General features: G+C 42.4%; 3 protein-coding genes across 5 annotated transcripts; 2 read left to right on the plus strand and 1 right to left on the minus strand.

The window, feature by feature from the left end:
* Positions 1-897: 897 nt before the first annotated feature.
* Positions 898-7,534, plus strand: klhl7 (kelch-like family member 7). Its single transcript, XM_058618777.1, has 12 exons — positions 898-1,340; positions 2,543-2,645; positions 3,041-3,134; positions 3,259-3,383; positions 3,602-3,777; positions 3,906-4,080; positions 4,271-4,413; positions 4,526-4,766; positions 5,329-5,530; positions 6,070-6,167; positions 6,303-6,486; positions 6,726-7,534. Exons 1-12 carry the CDS (start codon positions 1,212-1,214, stop codon positions 6,892-6,894), a joined length of 1,839 nt encoding a protein of 612 aa, XP_058474760.1. The 5' UTR covers positions 898-1,211; the 3' UTR covers positions 6,895-7,534.
* aste1b (asteroid homolog 1b) lies at positions 7,451-12,014 on the minus strand. Of its 3 annotated transcripts, none has more exons than XM_058618774.1 (7): positions 11,892-12,014; positions 11,011-11,261; positions 10,257-10,523; positions 9,114-10,144; positions 8,805-9,027; positions 8,516-8,708; positions 7,451-8,193 (listed from the first exon to the last, which is right to left on the minus strand). In XM_058618774.1, exons 2-7 carry the CDS (start codon positions 11,246-11,248, stop codon positions 7,884-7,886), a joined length of 2,262 nt encoding a protein of 753 aa, XP_058474757.1. In that variant the 5' UTR covers positions 11,249-11,261; positions 11,892-12,014; the 3' UTR covers positions 7,451-7,883. The 3 variants fall into 3 exon arrangements, with proteins under 3 accessions (XP_058474757.1, XP_058474758.1, XP_058474759.1); XM_058618775.1 differs by lacking the exon at positions 11,892-12,014 and adding an exon at positions 11,687-11,773; XM_058618776.1 differs by lacking the exon at positions 11,892-12,014 and having other exon boundaries at positions 10,257-10,389; positions 11,011-11,150.
* smarcc1b (SWI/SNF related, matrix associated, actin dependent regulator of chromatin, subfamily c, member 1b) lies at positions 11,669-19,450 on the plus strand. Its single transcript, XM_058618772.1, has 28 exons — positions 11,669-12,030; positions 12,362-12,481; positions 12,946-13,031; positions 13,116-13,197; positions 13,281-13,373; positions 13,492-13,561; positions 13,638-13,707; positions 13,795-13,870; positions 14,082-14,207; positions 14,327-14,409; positions 14,500-14,606; positions 14,751-14,810; positions 14,924-14,952; positions 15,077-15,192; positions 15,283-15,354; positions 15,445-15,558; positions 15,713-15,866; positions 15,976-16,086; positions 16,211-16,270; positions 16,394-16,652; positions 16,758-16,829; positions 16,920-16,966; positions 17,064-17,163; positions 17,240-17,382; positions 17,846-17,980; positions 18,114-18,255; positions 18,977-19,063; positions 19,154-19,450. Exons 1-28 carry the CDS (start codon positions 11,854-11,856, stop codon positions 19,219-19,221), a joined length of 2,859 nt encoding a protein of 952 aa, XP_058474755.1. The 5' UTR covers positions 11,669-11,853; the 3' UTR covers positions 19,222-19,450.
* The last annotated feature ends 415 nt before the right edge of the window (positions 19,451-19,865 follow it).

Consider the following 19,865-nt stretch of genomic DNA (forward strand, 5'->3'; position numbering starts at 1 on the left):
CCTTGTTACAAAGTCGTCCTGCTGAAAGCCAGAGGAACAAAATAAACCATTGCCTGTCGAGACTTTATTTTGAAAACCAGAAATAGCATTGCTTGGTTTGGACCGTTTCACTAGATGTACCGTAAATGAGTTAATATTGGCACACTTCACATTTAGGAGCGGCTGATTCGACCAAGGGAAAACAAATTACGGCTGGTTGGATATTTGTGTTTTTTAAATAATATTCTACATCATTATTTAATAAATACCTATATTTCCAAGCAGTAAGGGCACTTCAAAGCCATGTAAAATTGTATTGGTATGCATCCCCAACCTAGATGTATAAGATGCACTGATTTTTCTTTCACTGGATTAAAGTGCTTCATATTATTCCTAAAATATTATAGTTTTTTTTTTAATACATACTGTGTTATGTAACCCATTGCCTCCAGTTGACTCAAGACCCTCAGGACACACCTCTTTCAATTGGGTTTTTTAGAGATGTTCAAGCTCAACACCACACCAACAGGGTTACCAATTTCATAAATATTAATACTCGTATATAAAATATATAAAGCCTTAAAGAAGTGAGTATTTCCACCAGAAGTTAGTGCAATACTCTTCTTTCCTATTCAAATGGAGATTTATTGATTTGTCCCTAAGTAAAAAAAAAAAAAAGAACTTGTGATCCTTCTGAATAGCCAAACTAAAACTGACTTCATTGCGTCACGTCTACAATTTTTGCGCCAGCTGCAGGGATAATCTTATTGTTATTGTGGCTGTAAATATTCTTAAATCACAGTAAGACTGTTTTGTTTGGTGCTGGGCTCTGTCGTTGTTGATAAAAAAACAAAAAAAACAGCCCTGCTCGGACTGCTCATTAACGTCGGTCGCTAGAGGGCGAACACGAGTTATGAGACCACAACGGAACGTTAGAAGAAGACGCCACTGTTTGCTGGAGCGAAATATTGGAGATGTACCTTGAAACAACGCTACCTTAAATTTATAATGAGTTTATCACTGCCTGGCAGCAAGTTTATCGTAATTGTCTCCTCCTCCTCGAATGTAGAGTGTGAAGCTTCCGCTGCGTTTTAATTCATAAATTGCACAGCGGGCTCCTCTTGTGCCTAACCCTTGTGTAAACAAAGAGTGTGTTGCTGCACATCGGTGGCGGTTCTCAACGTGTCGTAGTTCAGTTGAACCGAGCACTCGGACATTTATCGTCCGGAAACATGACGGGGATAGCGTCTCCAGAGAAGGCGCCCAGCTCCAAGAAGAAGAGCGAGAGGAAATGTGCTCTCAAAGAGGAGTACAGACAGCTGTCCAGCATCATGGGAGTCATGAACAACCTGAGGAAGCAGGTGTGTGTGCGCCTTTACGTGGTTGTATATCTTCGTGGTGGGACGAAAACAACGTACAAACCTGTCTTTGTGGGGACATTTTGTCTGGTTCCCACGAGGTTATAGGGCTTTTTCAGGGTAAAGACCTGGTTTTAGGGTTAGAATTGGGTTTAGGTTAGGGTTAGGCACTTAGTTGTGATGGATAAGGTTAGGCTAATGAGCCAAGGAATGCATTATGTCTATGAGGTTTCCTCACCAAGATATAAAAACAAGTGTGTGTGTGTGTGTGTGTGTGTGTGTGTGTGTGTGTCAGCGTCACAACACATGGCCAGTGTATGAATGTACATGTCTCTATGAGGTAGTGGGGACACTGTTTGACTCAAAACCCGCATTGGGAGGACATATTTACGTTTTTGTGGTATGAATGGGACGATACTGATATCACGAAGTCAGGTATCTACCGATACTGACATTACTCTGACATGAGCTAAGAAGCTGTTGACTACACATTTGTACCTAATTTTCCAACTGTGTAACCAATATTGTTCTCCCAAAAAAGAAGAAATAAACAGCCCAAACATGACTCAGCTGGGTAGCCGATACAATCCAAACATCCTGTATATCGCAGTGAAGCATGTGATATATCAGATGTTTGGATTGTATGGGATTTTACATTTGTATCTGTCCGATCTATGATCCAGTGATTTTGACCAGTATCTGACCGATCTGAGGTCAACTTCAAAGGGCTTTTTCAGGGTTGAATGTCCATAAGTGTCCTCATGACAATAGAGAGATGAGAGTGTGTATACTGTTTTTTGTTGCCTCATTAGGACCAATTCTGGTACAAACACATTTTCAGGACCAGTAGTCCTCATGGGGATCATTTAGGAGGCTATTTTTAAAGTTGGATATCAGATAGATGTTAAATGTCAATGTAGCCCTGAAATGAATAGCAGTGCAAACTTGTGTATCTGTATTATTATTATTATTGTTATTGTTATTGTTATTGTTGTTGTTATTATTATTATTATTATTTTTATTATTATTATCTTCTTTATTAAATTCTCAATTTAGTGTGGACTTCTGGAGCATTTCACAGAAATAAATCTTAGGAGTGAAGGCCATAATTTCCACAATTTGTATGAAAAATAGTATTAGCTTTGAAAACTATGACCCACCTTGTCATGGTGTGAGAAAAATGTATTTGTGTGTGTTTTCTTTAGGGCACCCTCTGTGATGTGACCCTGGTGGTTCAGGGGAAACACTTTCCTGCCCATAGAGTGGTGCTCGCTGCTGCAAGCCACTTCTTCAGCCTCATGTTTACCAGTAAGTGTTCACATCAGAAACACATTATAGGTATTCTGCGATTTCAAAGAGTTGTGTATCCTATTCCATGAGGCCACGGGCACAATCTGTGTGGAGGAAATGCTCAAAAATACACTTCAGAACAACTAAAGTTCTGTTGTAGATCATGGATTGATAAGAGATGAAAGAAAAATAAGAGAAAACCATAACCAAGATGAACAGATCCTCTTTGTACACATCATGTGTGTTACAGTTCCACAGACTGACACACTCATGCCAAGCTTTTTCAAGCTGTTGCCACACATAGCAAGAAAAAACAACTCCTACTCCAAAAAAACATCTCATGCTGACATGGATTGTTGAACTTTCTATTTTCTATGAATGTCGTTCTCTCTTTTTTTCCCCCTCACCTCCAGCCAAAATGATGGAGTCGATGTCCCATGAGGTGGAGCTGAGGAGTGCTGAGCCTGAGATCATTGAGCTGCTGATTGAGTTTGTCTACACGGCTCGGTAAGTCCTGTGTAGGAGGAAGACATTTTGATGCTGCCAAAATGGTTTATGTTCAGCGACGTTAACACTTCTTCTTTCTATGTTGTTGTATTGCTGTTGCAAATGTGTGCTGTATGTCTGCCAGGATCTCAGTAAATAGCGGCAATGTCCAGTCTTTGCTGGATGCAGCCAACCAGTACCAGATTGAGCCTGTGAAAAAGATGTGCGTGGAGTTTCTCAAAGGACAGGTTGACGCAACAAACTGCCTGGGTGAGAACACACGACAAGTCAAATAAGTAAATAATAATGTAATCTAACTTGACCTAAGGGACAATATGCTTCTGTCTGGGTTAATGGCTAGGTGTGTTGATTCAAGAGCTTCGAGAAACAATTTTAAAAGCTCATTTGGTTTTTTAAGTATTGAATACACATGAGGTTAGTTCTGTCAGTCAACTCATTTGAGTAGAATGCTTATCCTTGTTCTGCAGGTATTTCATCCCTCGCAGACTGTATGGACTGTCCTGAGCTGAAAGCGGCAGCGGAGGACTTCTTCCAACTCCACTTCACTGAAGTCTACAAACTAGACGAGTTCCTGCATCTAGATGTTAAACAACTCACACATCTATTACACCAGGACAAACTCACCGTCCGTGCAGAGGCTCAGGTACAGATCTTACATGCTTCAGTTCTTTAGTGTTGTGCCTTCGCAGAAGAGAAACGACACTTAAACGTGTCCCTAACCGTTTGTTGTGAAATTGTAATAGTAAATAATACTGTTTTTGTTCTCTTAAGATTTATGACGCAGCAGTGCGCTGGCTGAAGTACGATGTGTGTAACAGGCAGCAGTACATGGTGGAGGTGTTGGGGTGCGTTCGCTTCCCCTTGGTCTCCAAAACCTTCCTGTCTAAGACGGTGCAGGGTGAGCCCCTCATCCAAGACAACCCCCAGTGCCTCAAGATGGTCATCAGTGAGTTGGATTATATCATTTACAGACACACAAAACATCATTGTAACAAGGAAACGGCTGACATTGTCATTGTCGTAGCAATAAAACATTAACATGCTCATTATTATTATTTAGGGTAAAAGCCTCCGACACTGATATTCTTGTGTTAACTCTGCTTTGTTGACATGATGACCTGGGTTTTATGTTCAAGGTGGAATGCGCTACCACCTGCTGTCCCTGGAAGATCGGGAGGACCTTGGAGAGAGCAGCCGACCAAGAAGGAAGAAGCACGACTACCGCATCGCTTTGTTTGGAGGCTCCCAGCCACAGTCCTGCCGCTACTTCAACCCAAAGGTACTGGACTGCTTACTCTTCTAAGTGCTACATCTGACAATGCACAATCATTGTAGATTCTGTTTTATATACCTTAGCCAGCAGTCAGCAGTATGTCTTTATTTCCCTGCAGGACTCCAGCTGGACAGACATCCGCTGCCCATTTGAGAAACGCAGGGACGCAACAGCTGTATTCTGGGATAACGTGGTCTACATTCTGGGTGGCTCACAGCTCTTCCCTATCAAGCGTATGGACTGCTATAATGTGCTGAAGGACAGCTGGTACTCAAAGCTGGGCCCACCCACACCACGCGATAGTCTGGCTGCCTGTCCCGCTCAGGGAAAGATCTACACATCCGGGGGTTCAGAAGTTGGTGAGCACAGGGCAGAGGATAGAGAGACTTGGGGCTTGCAAATTAGGGGATTGGTGTGGGTTATATTTATCTCCACAAGGGAAGTAATGTTTCTGATGCCATTTGTTTGTTTGTCAGACTGATTATTAGCAAAATTAAGCCCACTAAACACTGAGAGCATTACCTTGTATGCCCCCAATTGGCTTACAAAGAAACAAATCTCTGAATAAACAGGAAAAGAATAAAATAATTGTATTCACAGTAGCTTTAGAAAGATAAGTAGAGTATGGGCCGAAGAAGAATCTCTTAAACCTCTGGAGCAAATCCCATTATGGGGATATATATACAGGATTTTTGTTTCATATTTAAATTTCTAGAATTGCTTAAGAGGTCATTCAGAGAACATTATGAAAAAATACTGAATAAATCAATGAATGGGTAAAAAAGGTGCCAAGTTTCATGTGTTTGTTTGATGAGAAAAGTTAAAGAAATCATATTGATTCACCTTCACCACAGGAAAACAAAACACCCACTTTTGCAAATATAGTAATGTGTTACGTCCTGCATGTGTCTGTGTCGGCAGGTAGCTCGGCCTTGGACCTTTTTGAATGTTACGACACAAGGACGGAGTCGTGGCAGGTGAAAGCCAGCATGCTGATGGCTCGCTGCAGTCACGGCTCAGTGGAGGCCAACGGGCTCATCTACGTCTGTGGAGGAACAGTGGGCAACAATGTCTCTGGCAGGATCCTCAGCAACTGTGAGGTCTATGATCCCAGCACACAACAGTAAGTCACAAAAACTACTACTCTGTAACCTTGAGACTGTATCTAAAGGATACATTTGTGAAAATCAATCACCTCGCAGAGTGTCCATGAAATGTTAAATCTGTCAGTTATGTTTTTGATGTAGCCAATAAGCTTACTGATATTCCCTTTGCAATAAAGCAGCTAAAACATTTTACTGTTATTATTTCTATTATTTGGTATCAAAACTAAACTCAAAACATGATTCTTCCTTCTTTCACTAACTTGGCAAAACAAGGGTACATGACTGTATCTTTAAGAAGAAATATTGAACATTTTGTTTGTCTCTGACTGTTTTCACAAAATGTGATTGTCAAACAACTCAAATACAACTTTTAAGTTGTAAATGTGTGAAAGTGCCATCACGATTAGTATGTCAATCACAAAATAATTCCCAAACATTAAAACAATAATATGAAGAACCATCCATGATGACTGCTATATTTGTTCTTTGTTACACTGTGATTGTAAGCAAATAATTAATCTTGTTGTCGTGTTCTCGTCCCTCTGCCCGTCTTCAGATGGAGGGAGCTGAGTGGGATGAGAGAGGCCAGGAAGAATCACGGACTGGCGGTGGTAAACAACAGGATCTATGCCGTTGGAGGGCAGGGACCGTTGGGTAATAAAAGTGTTAAACTTCAGTGAAGAAGCAAGTGTACTGTTGTAATAATATTGATAAATTGATTATGTAGTAGCTGCAGCAGCGTGCACTGCTGGCATCTGAATGAGCCTGTTTTTGTGTGTTTGAGTGCAGGCGGACTGGACTCGGTGGAGTACTACGACATTGCCAGTAATGAGTGGCGAGCTGCTTCTGCGATGCCCTGGCGGGGTGTGACGGTGAAGTGTGCAGCAGTCGGTGAGGTCATCTATGTGCTGGCTGGGTTTCAAGGTGTGGGCCGGCTTGGACACGTCCTGGAGTACCACACTGACACCGACAGGTTAGTAACAGTCATATGTGATGGGCAGAGGTGGGAAAACTATAAAAAAGACATTATGACTCAGTTTAGGTCTGTCTGTTTTGTTAATTTAAATGATTGTAACCACTTTTGTAGCCCTTATTTTTTGGATTCAGAAGTTGATTCATTATTTTTTTTATATACTTGTGAAGACCACAGTCTGTGTGTGCCTGTTCTATAGACTCATCGGTTTCTGTTTTCCTGCTTTCCTCCACGTTCAGGTGGGTGACTTGCAGCAAGGTGCGAGCGTTTTCTGTCACCAGCTGCCTGATCTGTGTGGTCGACACGTGTGGAGTCAATGAAGACGAAGACATGGACTTAATAGACTCTCAGTCACACGCCGCGTCCACTGCCCCTGCGTCTGACTCTGCCTCATCATCATCCTCATAGGACGAGAGGACGTTTTTTTTATGCACATACTTGTGATGTTGAGAAATTGTGGCAGCCACTGCGTTAGCACGGCAAGATAGAAATTGGAGCTGATTCAGGTGAGACAGAACCTGGTGGAGTCAGTCGCCCAAAGACACCTCGTACAAATAGTCATGTGTATACTGTGAGTACTGTGTTCTTCAACCATGTCTAGTAGCTAAACTTTTATTTGCACCTGAGTTGTTATGGTTCCAGTGAGACACCATCCACACATCCATGTTTTACAGGAAAAAGAGACTTTTAATGATTAATTAATTTACCAAAAACAACTGGAAGTCCAATCCAGTCAGAGAAGTGAGAATTTGAGTTGATGTAATTTTCTTTTTTAGCTTGTGAAATTTGTACTGTTACAGAATTTAGATATGCTGTTTTTATTAGTTCTTGAATCTTGGTTGTTGTATGTCTGTGGACTGTTATTTAAAACTCACTCTGCAGCATTAATTCATTTGATTGAAATATTTTATTCTCAGCTGTATGTACATAGAAACGAGCTGATTGTCATTTAAAGAAAAGGGTCTAAGTTTGATTTATAATTTTTAATATAAAAAGAGTAAACAACTCATAGCAAGCAATAAATCTGCTGACATAAAACATTTCATAATGTGGCTTATTAAAATGACATTACAAGACTGTTGGAAATGCATGAATTACAGCAACAAGACTTATCAAAGTATCATCTGCTGAAATATTGTAATACAATTGTGGTTTAGGAAAACAAAAACACTGATACATATGACTTGATATGGAGACATAAGTTTGAACATTTAAAATCAGGTACAACTAGTGCAAATCAGTTTTTAAGGATGAAGCACAGTGGTAAACATGAAACGGTGTTAATGCTCTTGAAAATGAAAGTATCACTCCCTGAGCATGTTTTATTCACCACTGGAATGTCCTCCTTCATTTGGCCCCTTATGTCGATAAAATATGATTTAGTTTATCTGTCTCCCTTACCAGTCGTCATTAGATGACTCCTCTTTCATCAGGAGAGAAAACCTGTTTATTTCCTCTATCCCCTGCCCCCCTCCTCGAGCTCCTCTTCCACTGCCCCCTCGTCCTCTCCTTCCACGGCCTTTGCCTCGCCGCCCTCTCCCCGCTGCAGAGGAGGAAGGATGGGCTTTGGAGCTGCAATTCTTCACAGCATCCAAGAGGGAAGAGTAGAGCTGTCCAGACAGGGAACCCCCAGCTAGGAGAGATTCCGCTTCCCCTCCCCCTTTAAGATATCTGAGAAGACCATGCACCAAGGTACCACTGAACAACCTGGGACACACAAGGGGAAAAGGGGAGGCAATCAAATTATTAGCTTGATTCGGGTTCACTCAAAGGAACTAAGAATTGTAAGTAACTTTATGACTGGTGTAAGTGTGTAATAGAAATTAATTTACTAAGCCAAAACATCAGATATCTTTGGTTATGTTTAGAGTTTAAATGATTTTGAACTGTTCATGGAAAAAGACTGAATTCATGGAAAACTGTCAGACATGTTGTGGACTGACGGAGAGGACATGAATGACAGATGAATGGATGATTAAAAGCAGTCAATAGTTTCGAGTGTGCCTACTTTGCGTCCATTATCTCTTACCATGACAGTTGAGGTTCAGGCAGTGGCAGCAGCAATAGCTGATTGAAACACAGTGCACTCCACAGGCAGGCCTGCCATTGGCTGAAACTGTGAGCCACTCCAATGTCCAAGCCCCGCCTCTCGCCTGGTCTTGCACGTTTTTGGTACAGCCTGGACCACACACTGCGCTCTGCAGCCCAGTTTATCTGTGAGACTAAGACGATGTACAGCAGTGCTGAATTTTAGATAACTGAGGATGGAAGATCATTTTGTCTAGGTGAATTTGAGTGAGACACAGACCAGAACTTACCAGCATATTGGTAATGGGTAGCAGCAGGTTGGTTGTTCTCTCCATAAACCAGGCCCAGCACCAAAGCCTGCAGGTGGTGCTGTGAGGGTGTCGGTATGGCCGCTCTCAGCCAGAAACTTGTCACTGCCACAGCAAGTCTCAGGTGGAGAGGAACGGCAGACAGGGACGACTCCCTCACTTCTAAGACGTCTAACAGGATATTACGACGCACTGCCACGGGAGCCTATAAAAAGTTAACAGACAACACTCACTGTAAGATGCAAAACCATTATGCTATACATATGAGAATATATTTTATATAAGCTTTACCTGACCAAGTGTATCCAGGCATATAGGGGTTCTGGGTGGGTGTGCCTCCACTTGATTTTTCTTTATGTTTAGCTCCAGACGGTCATACTCTTCCACACTTATTGGGTCAGTGGAGCCTGGAGCATGTACGGAATCTTCACCAGCTGCTCGTTCAGTGCTCGATCCTACATTTACACCCTGCTGTGTGGGTAAATGTATACCCTGACCCCTACCTCCACCACTTTGACCCCTTCGCCCTCCATCACCTCTCATCCCCTTGCTTGTGTTTTCTTGTACCCTCATAGCCTGGGCTTGGACAGCTCCACCTGCTCCCCTCCGTTGCTGTGCACTACCACCCAGACCCACATTATCCTGACCTCCTCTCTGTAATACCCCATATATAGCCTGACGTATAGTCCTGGCACTACAGTGGCTGCTGGAGAGTTTGCTGTTCTCCACCTGTGGAAACAGCAGAACCCTACGCATTACCAGAGTATCCACCACCAAGGGGGACAACAGCCCCTGTGCTGCAGCCTGTGAAAGCCACTCTGGAAACTGTGCAAGCCCAGATGTATGTCCTCCTGGAGCTACCTTTCCTCCTGAGAACCAGCGAGCCAGAGAGCTTGGAGAGGTGATGTGATACTCTTGCATACCTGACCAAAGCTGTGAACTGAGCCCACCTTTCTGTCCTCTTTTGCCTCGTCCACCTTCATCTCCCATCAGCCTGCTCACTTCCTCCAGAGCTTCAGCCAGGCTTGAAAAAGAGGACAGCCAGAGAAGGAGGCCTTCAATACGGGAGTTTGGACCTTTACCCTTGCCACCACCTCTCCCTAATGTGTTGACGTCTAACAGAGCAAGGAGTGTTTCAGCATCTTTTGGAGTGCCATAGTCATTACCAGCAAGGACAGCACACAAGGGTAGCAGCTCCTGGTTCATGCCTCCAAAGCGTTGGCAGAGCCCATTCGTGGTGTAGCACCGAGCTGAGATGTACTGATTCGAGGCTTTCCCATGAAGATTGGCCCACTGGAAAAAATGGTGTGGCAGGTAACCACCTATGATGAGACAAAAACAACATGTACTGACTATAAAACCAAGGCAACAAAAATAAGTTCATTACAATGGGCTATTTGAATTAATTAATAAAAGTCCTGGCACTACCCACACCTGGCAAGTCAAAGATATAAAAATCACTGTCATTGGACAGAACTGGACATTTCCACTGATGAGCCAAACATGCAATCTCCCAGTCGGCCTCTGCTGGACACTGGACAAGTGGGACTCCTCTCTGCATGAGGACCTGAATGAAGACATTTCTTGTGAGGATGGGGAGAACACAGCCACTGCGACCGTGAGATAAATTATCTGCCTCCTTTATTTTGGACTGCAGACGGTGTCGCAGAGTGGTGAACTTCTTGTCACTGGGATCCATACCTGAAAATCATAACAAAAACAAGAAATACAGATGTGTGGGTGTTACAACTGCAGATAGACATATTCAAGTAATAGCTTATAGCAGCCATAAACAAACTGTTAATCAAATGACTTTTTCATTTCATTCTGCATGTTGTACTGCATAATTTAAAAAAATATATCCTGTGAGCAGCAGCAAAATGTCTTATTACAGATGCCAAAAAATGAAATGATAACAACAGTAACAGCAACATTAAATCACAAATTAATAACCACCTGTTACCAACCAAGTATGCAAATACCATGTCTGAACACTTATCTGCCACTTAATAAGATGTCCTGTGTACCTAATTCTCACAATTGGATGTTATTATGATATAGAAAACTAAAATTCTTAAACCTATTTTTATTTTAACTTTACTTAAATGGTAAAGTCTATAAACTGTTTTAAGTGAAGGTGCCAGCAGTCATTAAGGTTTTGACTGGGTTGTACTTCGTCCTCACTTACCTCCATCCAGTACTACATAGGGCTGGATGTTGCAGGCTTCCAGTGCCGTCAGGAACTGGGTGAGCAGGCCAGCAAATGCATCGTAGTCGCCTCCATGGCTCTGGTCCAAACAGTGGGTAAAGTAGAGGCGGAAATACAGACTGCAGCCATCAATAATCAGACGGCTGTCCCTGAACTTCACATCTTTTAGGAAGTTTTTGTTCCCTTCCACATAAGTGGTCAGACCATGGACACCCATTGGACCTCAGGGCCTAGGAAGAACATGCAGAGAGATTGTTAATGAGGTGTTATTACTTACAGAGGTGCTGGTGCTTGAACTCCATTTCAGCATATTTCAACTGCCTTGTGAGCTGGTCCATTGTTTTGCAGTTAGACAGCAAACTCGCTGCAGTTTGTTTTATTTGAAATCGCACAATCCGCTGTGAACACAGGTCAAACATCACTACAAGACAAACAATGTAATAAAATTAAGGCATCCTAAGAGAATTTAAATACAAACAAACCCCCATCCAGTCACTTTATAGCTCTTGTTTACATGTTCTGCGCAGTTACTTCCTTTAAATATTCAAAGGACTCAAAGGTACCAGCCGCAACAAATTAAAACACTCTACAATGCAAAAAACCCACATTTGGTATGTGTAACGCTCGTGAGTCTAAGTAAAAGAAAAACCCATACCATTAAACGTGAACAGTGCTTGAAAATTGAAGAAATGCAACTAGAAAGCAGGAAACATTGAATTGCGACAACTGCGCTGCAGTCTCGCGAGAGAGGGCGAGAACGCAGAGGCTAGCGAGCGCGCTAGCCAGTTTTGTTCTCCCGTTTGAAATTAATCTCGTTTTATTATGGCCACAATGTCCGGAGGAACAAATCTCGGTATTACCGGGACGAGTCACATCAGCTCCGGGGTGGCGGCGCATCGGAAAAAAGACAGTAGTCTGTCCTTCAGGTTCTGGGAGAGTCCGGATACTTTAGCCCAACTGGAGGTGGTGCGACAGTGGATCGGAAAGCACTACAAAAAGGTAGTAGCTGGGTTGGAAGCTAGCTATAAGCTAGCCGCCCCCTGCTAGCAAGCCCAGTGGCTCATATTGTAAACAAACGGCCCGTGCTGGATAACTTTACTTTTACACTGGCTAGGAAGATTGGTGTTTAAAATGAAGATGTAAAACTGATTTTTATAATTTGCTAAAATTTGGAGGCTATTGAGCCCAGGCACTGCCAAGCTGTGAGACTGCCGTTAAATGTAGGAAAACAATGGTGACATTTCAGGTCGTAATTGAAATTTTTATTTATTTTTAAAATGTGTTTTAAAAGAAATCATATGCTCCTTTTAAATGTATACCTGTCTGTCAGTTTGTGTTGGTGGATGCTCCATCATGTCAGGTCCTGGCTTCAGTCACTGTGCAGCTTCTCCAGTTCCAGGAAGATGCTTTTGGCCGACAAGCAACCAGTCCCGCTCTTACCAAACTGCCTGTGAGTCTGACACACTTTCACTCTAAAGTTATAAATCATTGCATACTACACTTCATGATGCAGGTTTCTCTCGTCTTCCTGTGGGTGTAGTGAGGTGGTTAACAATAATATATAGTATTGCTGTGTGACTATAAGCAGAATTTGTCTGTTAAAAGCTAATAAATAACGTTTGGTGTACCAATCCTGTTAAAAATGGCAGACTGTTAAATAAACAAGTAGGGAAAGCATTCAAACACAGCAATCCTCCATCAATGTCACTCAGTCACCCAGCAATTGTATTTTAAAACACATCATACCATTCGTCCAGTCTGTCTTCTGCTCACAGGCAAACAAACAAATGTGGATCATACTCATAACCGCAATTAGTGTTTATGTTGGTTCTGTTACAAGGAGGAAATGTTACAATGGTCAATGGGTTAAATCACACAAAACAAAATATGGCATTTGTTGTCATTTTGCTCTAGGCACAATGCTTCTTGGACTTGAGACCAGCTGGAGGCCTCTGCCACATTCTTGGAACTGCTTACAAGTTTAAGGCCGAGCAAGGCTGGTGAGTGTCAAACCTTGTGTCACATTGCCATTTTACAGTTACCTTGCTCATAATTTCTCTTTTCTCCTCCCCGTACTCTCACAGGCGTAGGTTTGATTTGCAGAACACCTCAAGAACTGAGAGGAATGTGGAGATGTTTGGTGCAATTAAAGAGGCACTGATCCAGGTGACAATGGCACACACATACTTTGATACCAGCCTACTTGAGAGACACCACTGAACTTGCATCTCTCTTTTGTCTGTCTACAGAACAGCTGTATGTCACTACCTGTGATATATTTGGACTCCACACTGGATCAGGAGTTGGCAAGCAGATTGACCAATATCATCACCAATCACAAGGTAAAGTGCTGCAGGGGAGGGTTTGGAGTAAGCCAACAGAATTGATAAAGAGAATGCTGGTATGTTTTTATGAAGTTAAAAAAAACATTTGTTGTTTTGTGGTTTGTCTTTTGTGCAGGGTACACTCACTGAGGACCGAACACTCGCCAGTCACCACATCTACCCTTTACCTGCTTCTGCCGAGGAAGGTTAGTTACAGTTAATACACAATTGATTTTATAATAAACACCTAGAGCTGTTCTAACTTAAAACGTACATTTTCAGATGAATGGATGCGTCCTGTCATGCGAAAAGACAAGCATGTCTTAGTGCACTGGGGCATGCACCCTGACAGGTAATGCACAGGAATACACACATACTCCAGATTTACATACATACATATTTAGATTTCAAAAGTGACACTTCTTTTCCTTTTTTATAGTTACGACAGCTGGTTATCCTCAAGTGATGTTGAAGGAGAGGTTGAAGAGCCACCACATCAAGACAGACCCTGGAGGGTGAGAAATCATATAATGCATTCAACAATGATGAAATTAAACATTTATGCACAACCTCATGTATTTGGTTTGCTCTGGAGAAAATTGATTTGCACACATAGGTAGAATTTAGGTTAAGATATACTCTGCTAATATGGGTTTGTTTTTGGACAATGATGAGCTGCACCAGCACACATTTCCCCGCACCTTACTATGTACTTGTGTGTTCCAGGTCCATGCTAGTTGGGTTCTGGATACCGATGTTTTCAACGAGTGGATGAATGAGGAAGACTATTGGGTGGATGAGGGGAATCTACCATTAATCTTTCGCCAGCGCATTCTCCTCCAAGATGACCAGGTTTGTGTCTAGCTGTACAAGATGCATGGAAGCTTGTGGAAGACTACTACTTCTTAAAGAACATGGTAGGTCTTGATCTCAATTTTTTTAAGTCAACTAAACTCCACTGTCTCTTTCAGGATGCAAAATCCACACCTTCAAAAAAGAGAAGACGATCCCCCTCACCTCCTTCCTCTGAAGGCAGGAAGAAAGGAAAGAAAGGGTAAGAACCATCCGGATGAATGAGAGTGTTCTTTTGGTGTGACATATCAATGCAAGGTTTTGTAATATATATATATTTTGGCTCAAACAGAAGAAGACGAGGACAACAGGAGGAGGAGCAAGAAGAGGATCTGACAAAAGACATGGAGGACCCTACCCCGGTTCCTAATATGGAGGAGGTCATGCTACCCAAGAATGGTAAACTACTCAAAGATGTCAACTATTCTATGTTTCGAAAATGTTGAAGTTTGTTTGAAAGGCCCATATGTGTTACATATGTAACCCATATTAACTTAATTATATACCATATTAACTTAATTTTTTTTTACTCCATTTGTGTAGTCAACTTTAAGAAAGACAGTGAGAATACACCGGTCAAAGGAGGCACTATGACTGACCTGGGTAAGCTTGTTTAATTAGATATTCCCAAACAAATGTTGAATGTGTATACATCCAAATATGCACTATGCTCTTGTTTGTGCATGCCTCATGATTTTCTTTACTTTCTAATACAGACGAACTGGAGGATGATTTTCTTGGAAGGGTAAATACATTTTTCTCTGATCAAAATCTTTCTAACTGTAAAAAGTCTTTGGTGTACTAAAAAAGAATTTGAATTTAAGTACATTTTCTTAAATGTGTGTGTGTGTGTGTGTGTGTGTGTACAGGAGGATGACGAGGGAAGAGGAGAGATGCCACGGCTATCAGAGGGAGAGGACAGTATCACAGAACAAACTCATCACATTATTATACCAAGCTTCACATCTTGGTTCAATTACAACAGGTAAACCAAATTGTACACTGTGCCTTTCGCCAATACATGTGACATGTCTCATATTAACTGCACAAACTAACCAAAAATCACCTTTTGCAGCATTCATTTAATCGAGAAACGGGCTCTTCCTGAATTCTTCAATGGAAAGAACAAATCAAAGTCTCCAGAAATGTGAGTAGTGCTGGCATTCAGACATCCCCATCAGCTTTCTTGATGAAAAATGCCTCACCAACAGCATAAAATCATCCTTGTACATTGCAGCTTCTTGGCATACCGCAACTTCATGATCGACACATACCGGCTTAACCCCCAGGAGTACCTCAGTTCAACGTCCTGTAGACGCAACCTCACCGGAGACGTCTGTGCTGTCATCAGGTAGAGCTTTCAGCTGGGAAATGTGTTCATAAATGAAATCTGTTCATTTTGGGAAGGAATGTGAAGAATGTTTGCAGCTCTTAAGCTGACATCTGTGGAAGCAGCTTTTCAACTGCGTAACAGTAAAAACATAAAAAATATCCCATGTGTTCAGGGTTCATGCATTTTTGGAGCAGTGGGGTTTGATTAATTACCAAGTGGATGCAGAGAGCAGACCCCTCCCAATGGGACCCCCACCCACTCCTCATTTCAACGTACTGGCTGACACACCGTCCGGGCTCGCCCCCCTACAACACAAACCCCTGCAGGTAAAACATACATGCACAAAGTGGATATGCATAGCACGTGACAGGAGCTTAAACATGGATTGGAATGAAATGTCTACTGATGAACTGTGGTGCTCACACACTCTTGCAGGTGACTGCTTCGCAGCATATGTTGTATTTCCCAGAAAAGAGCAGAGAAAAGCCGCCAGACTGCCTGAACTTTGGTCTGCGCACCGACATTTACACCCGGAAACACCCTAAGGTCTCAACCAACAATACAAATAAGCTGTTTTTGTAATTTTTGTTTCTCTAACATCCTGGTAATATATTAGATTGAATTTGTTTTTCATTTTTAGATGTGTTAATTATTTTCTTCTTCTTCTCAGACTAAAGGAGCCAGTGCAGGAAGGGAATGGACAGAGCAAGAGACACTGTTGCTTTTAGAGGTAAAGCAATCACTTCTGTTTTTGGATTTCTGTCATTCATTTGGAGTATTGCTTTTATATAGTCCCTGAAGTTTTGCAATATTTTTCCTGTTGATCTATATCGGTCTCCCTTGTCTCTCTCAGGCCTTAGAGGTTTACAGAGATGACTGGAACAAAGTGTCCGAGCACGTTGGTTCCAGAACGCAGGACGAGTGTATCCTCAACTTCCTGCGTCTGCCAATAGAAGACCCTTATCTAGAGGACTCCTCGGCATCTCTGGGTCCTCTGGCGTTTCAGCCTGTGCCTTTCAGTCAGTCAGAAAACCCTGTTATGAGCACCGTGGCCTTCCTGGCATCTGTGGTCGACCCACGGGTGGCGTCATCTGCAGCCAAGGCCGCACTGGGTGAGCATGCATAGGGATGAGGATTCTTTTGTGTGTAGTTATGATTAAAGTAAGTCAGAGACAGTTTGGTGTCTGTAGTGTGTGAATTTACCTCTTTGTCTGCAGAGGAGTTTTCCAGAGTCCAGGAAGACTCGGCGGATAAGATCTTAGAACTGTCCAACCAGCCTGAAAAAACAGGTAAGTCTTTTGTACATAGACACATAATCACACTCAATGTAATCATTTCCTTTGTCTAATTTATAATGTTATATATTTATTGTCCATTAGAATTGATGGATCCAGAAAAAATTGAGCCAAACCTGGCCTCCCTTCAGGTATAAAACCTTATAAAAGCTTGAAGTGAGTTTTAGTGCTCATGCTGGTGATTTTTGTATCTCAAGTCTGTGTGTGTGTGTGTGTGTGTGTGATTAGGTCGCTGGAACAACAGATGGCAATATGGAACCCATTGGGGCAAAACTGGAGGGAGATCTAGTCAAAAGGGAAAATGTAGAAAATATGCTTGAGACAGATGGTAGGTAAATTTGTACAATATGTATCTTATGCTATTAACTGCTGACTGCATTAATGGCATCCTGTCTGTCATCTAGAAAGGGGAGATGATGACGAGAGCATAGAGCAGCGAGAGGGAGACAGGGATGAGGGGAGAAGAACGATGGAGCTGGATCTAGTGGAGGGCAGTGTTACCACGGCAGCAGCTGCTGCTCTCGCCTCAGCTGCCACAAAGGCCAAGGTAAAGTCCCGTCCTCTCACCTCAACCGCAGGAGCGTGAAGTGGATTAATGGAAGCTTTTTTCACTTGTCTCAGACCACTCGTCTCCTGGCAACCAAAATGAACACAGTCAGACAGTGTGTAGAGAAGGAGATAATCTAATACTGTCTGTACATAATTAAAATGGCTATTGAATGTTGTGCTGCAGAGAGAGAAAATGAAATGACCCTGTCATCTGCCTTTACTGCTGTAGATGTTCTAGTATCATGAGTAGTCACACTGACTATGGCCACTAGAGGGTGTATTTCTTCACCAGGATGAAGCATAGATTATATTATACCAAACTAATGAAATGTAGTTATTTTTATGAAGAAATCTTTGACAGACAAACTGAGCCACTGTCAGTTGGCATAGTTTTGTCTAATTTTGCTTTTAGCGTCACCCTCTTCTAAAAGCTTCTATCTTTTCCCCTTGCATATTCACAGCACTTGGCGGCAGTGGAAGAGAGGAAGATCAAGTCCCTGGTGGCGTTGCTGGTGGAGACTCAGATGAAGAAGCTAGAGATCAAGCTGAGACACTTTGAGGAGCTGGAGACCATTATGGATCGCGAAAAAGAAGCTGTGAGTGAATATGATGCCTGGCGTACATCTGTTTGCACGTGTTTTCTCCAGACAGGGTTTTTGGTCAAAGGCAACAGTAGAACGCCGACTTTCTTTCACTGTTCCTCGTCTGTGTGTGCATGTGTTAATGCAGCTGGAGCAGCAGAGGCAGCAGCTCCTTTCAGAGAGACAGACTTTTCACACAGAGCAGCTGAAGCAAGCAGAGATGAAGGTCCGCCAGCAGAGGGAGCAGCAGGGGCAGCCGGGACAGCCGGGATACACAATGCCGCATTCAGGTCAGGCCACAGACACCACATTGACTTCCCTTCACTCAGCCTTATCCCTAACCTTAACCTAACCACAGTTGAAATCTTAGCCTTAAACTTGACCAGTTCCTCAAAAATGTTTGTTTTGTTATGCCAGAAAAGTTTCTAAAGTGGTAAATAAGTATACACACACCTAATATCACCTTTTTAAAGTTGCAATATGCAGCAACGGTAAACAAATTCCTTCTCTGTGTGTTGTTCTTGAGACTCTGTTTTGGTACACTTACTTAGTCATCTCCTAAGTTTTTAGTTCAGAATGTCCTGTGTATGTCATGATCACAGGTTCAGGGGTTCCACTTGAACACAGCATGTAACAAAGCCGCTGAGCTCACTAGTGGAAAGAAAAGTAGGTAAAAGCGTCCAGCTGAAGGCGACTCACTGGATTTACTTCAAGAAAAGCTTGTTCTCTGGCTGAAAAGGCTTTTGTAGAGGAAAGGGAGAAGAGCGGGTTTAATACTCGTTTGAAATTGTCACAGTGGGGAGCTCTGTTTGCCGACAAAGAGCTCCACAATGATACATACAGTACATTATGTTACATGTCTGTTACTGAAATAAGCTGTCACACTTTTATTTTGGTCTGACTGCAGCAACGTCCACAAGTTCAGTCACGTTAAAAGTACAGTGACGTTAAATGATCATATGTTAACTAACATGAGTTTTACTCTCCCCTTAACATTTGACTCTTCCTCAGGCCAGTCGATGCCCAACCGGATGATGACCAGTGGAGGCAACACCCAGTCAATGGCTCCCAGACACCCTGGAGCTCCCAATGGCATGTGTGAGTATCCTTTACTGTTGTCATAACGTTGTCTCGTCTCTAATATTTTCTGGTCCGATTCTGTGTGGTGACACAAACTATTCTCCTCAGACCCGTCCTCACAGGCCGATGGGATCACACCAGCTCAGCCCGGTCCTCCAGCGTCCACGCACAGCTGAGAGAACTACAGAACAAGACACACAAACACACACATTTCATCAATCCTCCCGCCAGCGGGATACAAAATTAAAAATGTAACACAGGCATAAATGTTCCGGGACAGCAGCTTAAAGTTAAAAGTTAAAATCCTCAGCAGTCTTTATAAATATTGAAATATTTGTTCTCTGATGTCAGAGTTGAGAGATTTGCAGATTGAACTCAACTCAATAAAGGTTTTTTTTATATGAAGCTTTGGTTTTCTTCTTTGTCCTAGTTTAGCCGGATAATTCGTTCAAACAGTTACATATGTCCATTTATATCGAGGTTTGACTCTTCTAGATGGTTTTCAACAGGATCAGAATTATGAGGCAAGAAGAACAGCTATGCCCATCATGTGCTATTTTCCTTGAAGAAGTAGAGGACAGAAGTGTATTTTCACTTTAAGCTTAAGAAAAAAGTGACACACAAATGTCTCAAAGCACTAATTCCAGTTTCGTCTTACACATTAGGACACAAAACCAAGAACTACAGAAGTGGAACAACCTGTTACCGCACCAAAAGCAGCATCAAAGAAGGCAGGGGTCATCAACAGGTCACTTTACACACAATAAACAAAGACATTTATTGAGGCCCTGGTGGAAAACGCTTCAAAGGTAGAAATAAA

Source organism: Solea solea, chromosome 20, assembly GCF_958295425.1.
Source record: "Solea solea chromosome 20, fSolSol10.1, whole genome shotgun sequence".
In the NCBI taxonomy this organism is placed as follows: domain Eukaryota; kingdom Metazoa; phylum Chordata; class Actinopteri; order Pleuronectiformes; family Soleidae; genus Solea; species Solea solea.

Excerpts from the sequence above, each read along its gene's own strand:
- klhl7 (XM_058618777.1), top strand. The coding sequence starts at position 1,212 with ATGACGGGGATAGCGTCTCCAGAGAAGGCGCCCAGCTCCAAGAAGAAG. Across the intron at positions 4,414-4,525 it reads GCCGCTACTTCAACCCAAAG|GACTCCAGCTGGACAGACAT; the intron begins GTACTGGACTGC and ends ATTTCCCTGCAG. Across the intron at positions 6,487-6,725 it reads TACCACACTGACACCGACAG|GTGGGTGACTTGCAGCAAGG; the intron begins GTTAGTAACAGT and ends CTCCACGTTCAG.
- aste1b (XM_058618774.1), bottom strand. The coding sequence starts at position 11,248 with ATGGGTGTCCATGGTCTGACCACTTATGTGGAAGGGAACAAAAACTTC. Across the intron at positions 10,524-11,010 it reads CTATGTAGTACTGGATGGAG|GTATGGATCCCAGTGACAAG; the intron begins GTAAGTGAGGAC and ends TATGATTTTCAG. Across the intron at positions 10,145-10,256 it reads TTATATCTTTGACTTGCCAG|GTGGTTACCTGCCACACCAT; the intron begins GTGTGGGTAGTG and ends GTCTCATCATAG.
- smarcc1b (XM_058618772.1), top strand. The coding sequence starts at position 11,854 with ATGGCCACAATGTCCGGAGGAACAAATCTCGGTATTACCGGGACGAGT. Across the intron at positions 14,410-14,499 it reads AGGAAGAAAGGAAAGAAAGG|AAGAAGACGAGGACAACAGG; the intron begins GTAAGAACCATC and ends TGGCTCAAACAG. Across the intron at positions 15,867-15,975 it reads TACAACACAAACCCCTGCAG|GTGACTGCTTCGCAGCATAT; the intron begins GTAAAACATACA and ends ACACTCTTGCAG.